The following is a 6,000-nucleotide window of genomic DNA, read 5'->3' on the forward strand; positions in this document are numbered from 1 at the left end:
CGGTAGTTGAGAATAAGAAGGTATGTTCCTCGCTTAAGGTCTCGCAATGGTTCACGTATTCTTACTCCCTGATTTGCCACTGCGGCTGCTGATTGATTATATCACAGTGTTGTTACCTCGTAGAATCATAACAGGGGATGCGTATACCATCATAGTAACCACATCAGACTCCAGGTCTCTCCTTGAGATGAGTCGAATACATAACTTAATCGGGAGACATCGTCCGCGATTGCGATTTCTCACCCTCCACTATGCCTACTTCACAGGAACCTGTCTCGTCAGCTCCCTCATTCTCTGGGGCGCCGCGCACCCCTTGGGTAGTCTCCGATACATCGATGCCTTGTATCTCGCCGTCAGTGCTATGACACTGGCAGGCCTCAACGCGGTGAATCTGTCGACACTGAACACATTTCAGCAGCTGTTGCTCTTTTTCTTGATCATACTCGGCTCCGTGGTAAGTTCAAGACACTTATCCAGTTATCCCCCACGGCACCAGCCAGTCAATACGAGAGTGTCAGCCAACCCTTGTTGTAGATCTGGGTGTCCATCGCCGTCCTCTGGGTACGCAGGCGCGCGTTCGAACAGCGGTTCAGCGATATCATCCGAGAACAACGCCTGCAGAGAAGGAGTACGCGTGGATCCCTGCGATCAGGCCCCAGCCTTTCCCTGTCGCGGTCGCTTCGCCGACGAGAGACTACCTTGGATAGTCCAAATATGCGACCTGTGCAAACCGATAGCCCGCAGGCACCTGACCGCAATGATGTGTCCCGTCAAATTTCCAGCTCTTCCCTTAGACAGCCAGGTGGCAGAGTTGCTGATCGGCCTGTAGCGTCGGCTGCGGGAGTCGAAGCACCGCAGCCATCCAGAGAGGACGCGGAGGATACTAGTTTGGATCGGAAGTCTTCAGACACTCCTAGCTCTGCGAATCTCAATGATCGCGAGGAGTACATGCGCCTCGCCTTCGCGTCTGATGTTCAACCTCCTCGCGAACAGTCATCCAGTACGTATCCTCGACCGCGTCTTCTTCCACCTTATACGAACTACAGACAGTCGTCCGAGCCGGCAGATCCTGGGCTCATACGCGAAGAGGATCCAACCTCCTCGGTTCATGAACCTTTAGCGTTTCTACGCCACGTTGGACGAAATTCGACCTTTCCTGCGCTGACCGAGGAGGAACGCGAGAAACTCGGTGGTGTGGAATATCGAGCCGTGTGTCTGCTGACCGTCATTGTGCCCATTTATCTTGTATCCTGGCAATTTTTGGGAGGGCTGGCAGTGGGGGCTTATGTGGCCCGCAACAAAAGCACGGTGACAGAGACGAATGGCCTGGATCCATGGTGAATATCCCAATTTATCTCTGTATTCGCCCCCTTCGAAGGATTCTGTTCCACTACCCCTTTTTTTTGTTCCAGGCTTGAATTGATTGCTTTCTCCAGGTGGGCCGGATTCTTTTTTGCGATTTCCGCGTTCAACAACTCAGGCATGAGTCTTGTGGACGCCAACATGGTGAGGTCAACATCGCCCATCCGGATCATCAATATGCTGACCTGAGTCGGCAGGTGCCCTTTCGATCATCAACGTTCATGCTCATCACCATGGGGCTATTGATCCTGGCGGGCAATACCTGGTAAGCCACTCCTCTGATCTCAAACTCCGTCGTGATCCCATACTGACGAGGACTTCCAGCTACCCAATATTCCTACGGTGCATCCTGTACGCAATGCGGCGCCTACTGCCCATGCATGGCTACTTTCGAGAGTTTCGTGAGACTCTCCGTTTCCTGCTGGATCATCCCCGTCGATGTTACACCAATCTCTTTCCTGCACCACATACCTGGTGGTTGCTGTGCTCTGTGGTTGTGCTGAACGGGATCGACTGGGTAGCGTTCGAGGTTTTAAATGTAAGCTCTGAGCGCCCACGCCAGGAGCAAATAATCGTACTAAAACCAGAGAGATTGATAACCCCGCGGTAAACACGATTCCCCTCGGCTCCCGCATCCTCGACGGACTTTTCCAGGCCCTCTGTGTGCGCAACGGCGGTTTCTACGTCGTCAGCATTTCCGCTCTTCAGCTGGGCATGCAGGTCATATATGTGATCATGATGTACATCTCCGTGTATCCCGTGGTGATCACCATGCGTAACTCCAACGTCTACGAGGAGCGCAGCCTGGGGATCTATGCCGACGATCTGCCATCACCGTCGCAGGATCGGAACGGCCAGGAGAAAAGCCTACCTGGGAAGAAGCCCTCCGGTCGGCGTTACTTTATTGAACAGCAGCTCCGGGCGCAACTGGCCTATGACCTCTGGTGGATTGCTGCGGCCGTCATCATCATCTGTATCGTGGAGGCGGGTAGTTTTACCCGCGACCCGGTGACATATTCCGCCTTCAACATCATCTTCGAGACCGTCAGTGCCTACGGCACCGTTGGAATCAGCACGGGCCTGCCGGATCAACTGTTTAGTTTTTCGGGGGGGTGGCATACCCTGAGCAAGCTGGTTCTCTGCGCGGTGATGCTGCGTGGCAGGCACCGTGGATTGCCTGTTGCGATCGACAAGGCTATTCTGTTGCCCGGGGAGCACCTCACCCAGGCGGAACGGGAAGATGCGCACATTCGCTCGGAAAGGACGATGAGTCGAACTCGGAGCATGGTGTAATCTCGGAAGAGGTTCTAGAGCACGACAGAGGAGTCAGTCTTCCTCCGTATTTTGAAGAAACGAACGTCTCTGTACAAACCTGCGTTAGAACCATCTCGAATCAGCAGGGAAACCAATATTTCAGCCCCGAAGCCGATTATAGAGAGTTCCTTGGCGTTTCTCGCTGGTAATATTGTCTAACTTTCCCATCTGTCTGACCCTCTTTTAAAAGGCCCTAGGAGTGCTCTATACAAGCTTTAACCACCACGGCCGCGGATGCGCACCCGCAGTCTTGACCTGGGGAACGCAACAGTTGACGCGAATTGAGCAAGAAGTTATGTCAAATTAACTCTGCATGCACGTTGTCTTCTCTATCTGAACGATGGTTGGAGGCTATCAAACAGGCTGTTATCGACCTCTTCAGTTCAGGGGTGACGGATCATTTACTATTAGTACTTGAGCTGCGTTTGCGGCATGTCGCGGAATATTCCCGCATAAAAATAATTCTGATTCTGTTGTGAACAAGGACCAGACCTGCAGATCACCAAGTTGTGAGTCATTCCACGACTGCCGGGAGAGCCAGAAGATGCCGTCATTGGCTTGAATACGAATTATGGGAAGCTACTCCACTGACGGATGATGGATGATGAACTATATAATAAACATCTAGCCAATCTAGGTGAATTTCATCCGAGACACTGGTGCTACTCTTAGATTGTGACACGAACAACAAAAAGGGGTACCCGACGGAATATTGTCTATATATACCAAAGTCCACTCCCCACTAGGATGCTGGAGGCTGCCTGCTCAGCACAACACAACTCAACACGCCAGTATTTTCACCATCATTAGAAGTCCACTACCTGTTGGACTCAAGCTGGGCGGCCATTCTATCTTCATGGCCAGCCTTTCCGCCTTGCTGCGCTATGTGCGCCTCAAATTCCTGGTCTCCTTTTACCGCCTCGTTGTCAAATTCCTTGCCTCGCCCCCGAGGCCTCACCCCGACTCTGTACTGAGAATTCCGTCACGCGATCACGGTCGCACTATTAAAGCCCATCTCTATAAGCCCTCCGCAGAGTACGCTGAAAGCAGGGATCCCAATCCAGTCTTGGTCAACTTTTACGGCTCCGGCTTCGCGGTTCCTCTCTATGGCGCCGACGACGGTTTCTGTCGGTTCATCGCCACGACGGCCGGCTATGCCGTACTCGATGTCGAGTATCGACTGGGACCGGAGCACCCGTTTCCTGCGGCGGTCAACGACGTCGAGGATGCCGTCAAATATGTGCTTGGCCGGCCGGAAGAGTACCAGACCTCGCAAGTCTCCGTGTCCGGGTTCTCATCGGGCGGCACCCTCGCGCTCGTCGCCCCGACACTGTTTCCTCCCGGCACCTTTCAGTCCGCCATTGCTTTCTATCCGGCGACGAATGTAGCCATGGACCCGAGCATGAGAAAGGCCCCCGCACCGAACGCGAAGCCGCGCTCGCCGTTCTGGACTCGGATCTTCCGGGAATCATACATAGGAAACATGGATCCTCGAGATCCTCGCATCTCGCCGGCGTATGCCGATGCATCCAAATACCCCGCCAACATGCTGGTTGTCACAGCGGAGCTGGACTCGTCGGCGCTCGAGGCAGAGGGATTGGCCAAGAAAGCCGAGACCGAAGGCATAGCAAGCGGCAGGAATGTGGTACTTCGGAGGATGAAAGAGTGCGGACATGGATTCGACAAGAAGAACAGTTGTGTTTCGGCCCGAGATGAGGCTTATGGACTTGCCGTAGATATGTTGAAAAGGATCGCAGGCGAGAGCGGTTGATGGACGGCCACGGTTGCATACTGCTCTGGGTAACCGCGCCAGGGCTGAAACATTCAACCCATTGATGTATGTAGTAAACATAGAACCAAGCCATATTCACGCATGCTCAGTGTCAACCGTTTCGTAAGTGGCAGGTATTCCATCCCATGATTCGAAAAGCTCGCTAACGACTAAACCACTCATCGCGTGCAAAGCGGCCGCCACAATGGGATAGATACTTGATAGGAATTTGAACCATGGGCTCTGGACGGCCTCCGAAGCGGGCTATATCCATACTGCTTTGTCCTTGTGAAACCTGGTGTTTGCGAAGCGATGAATTCGAATGCTCGTCGAGCGTTTCGGGGGCTAGAAGAACGGTCTTGTCGATGAAGGAGTACACCTCGGTACCGGAGATGGTTTCATGGGCGGTGTTACCAGGGAGGACTTCGTTTAGGTGATTCGGTCGAGAAGAGTAAGCTTGATTGAGTACTCAGCAGTCGAGCATCTCTGCTATAATGAAGGAAGCAGGAGAATAGCGAGCACTACGTGGAGGTTGGCATGTATGGCCTGAGGCAGTAGAGCCACATGTAGGTCCATAACTCTATGATATAGACAGATACATTGCTCTATCCTTAATCTCTGATTATGTTAGTGAATGCGCGAGTATCAGGTATGAGAACAGGGATTTTAGTGGTGGCTGTGTATATTCTAGAGCACTTTGCAGTAACAGAGAACAGTATAGCATTTTTATAGGGCCACCTTCACAGCTGTTACTAGGTTGAAGGACACTTTGTTACTAGTGACTATCTAGCAGGTTAGCTATTCCATCTTATTCTTCTTTATTATCTCTGAGCCTGAGTAACAGTATCTTTACTAACAGGAAGTATAGAAGTTAATTGCCAACAATGTTTAAGCCTGAAGAAATGACAGCGCCCTGGCTATAAAGAGACTGTAAAGGTCTCCAGTCATTACAACAGCGTGGTATTAGCATGGCTGGACTGAGATGGACTATGACAGCTTGGGGGATGTTTGATAGGAGGCATCTCATTAACTGCTTTAGTTCAGTGTTTCTAACAAAGCCTACTTCTAGGGGGTTGGGTGATAGTCCTACTGACAGGTTGTTGAGTAGAGCTTTGTACTGTGCCTACATAATATAACTTCATTCTTATTTCAGTAGTATTATATCCTGAAAGACTTCAATAAGATTATAAGTATGGTTTGCGGGATTTATCCTGGATGTAGTGACGTGACTATCTAGTATTCATTCATTCACCCTCTTCTACTTTGCTAATGCTTGTAGCACTCTCCTTAAGGAAATCAGTGAGGATAGTGAATAAGTATAGACTACTATCTCACTTAAATATCGCCTCACTATCTCGCGTCCTCTCGCATCCTCTCGCGTAAAAATTAGTATCAACACAAAAGATCTCTGTCCAGAATTTTACACTCACTTTCCTAAATTATCCTTAGCATCTCATCATAAGACATAACCTGCCTTGAGATATCAGAAAAGCAAGAATTTACTCATAGTATCAATCTGCAGCATCTTGATCAGCAGAGTGGGACGAGCAGCC

General features: G+C 51.0%; 2 protein-coding genes across 2 annotated transcripts; both read left to right on the plus strand.

Annotated features, from left to right (window-relative positions):
• Positions 1 to 187: 187 nt before the first annotated feature.
• CDV56_105373 (uncharacterized protein) lies at positions 188 to 2,655 on the plus strand (the record flags this gene model as incomplete). The annotated part of the gene is made up of 6 exons (XM_026758992.1): positions 188 to 454; positions 535 to 1,337; positions 1,437 to 1,506; positions 1,560 to 1,627; positions 1,687 to 1,900; positions 1,954 to 2,655. The coding sequence occupies 6 exons, from the start codon at positions 188 to 190 to the stop codon at positions 2,653 to 2,655; spliced, it is 2,124 nt and encodes a 707-aa protein (XP_026611754.1).
• Positions 2,656 to 3,532: 877 nt separating this feature from the next.
• Positions 3,533 to 4,447, plus strand: CDV56_105633 (putative carboxylesterase; the record flags this gene model as incomplete). The annotated part of the gene is made up of 1 exon (XM_026759252.1): positions 3,533 to 4,447. The coding sequence occupies one exon, from the start codon at positions 3,533 to 3,535 to the stop codon at positions 4,445 to 4,447; it is 915 nt and encodes a 304-aa protein (XP_026611755.1).
• Between the last annotated feature and the right edge of the window lie 1,553 nt (positions 4,448 to 6,000).

This window comes from Aspergillus thermomutatus (genome assembly GCF_002237265.1).
Source record: "Aspergillus thermomutatus strain HMR AF 39 chromosome Unknown NODE_208, whole genome shotgun sequence".
NCBI lineage: Eukaryota > Fungi > Ascomycota > Eurotiomycetes > Eurotiales > Aspergillaceae > Aspergillus > Aspergillus thermomutatus.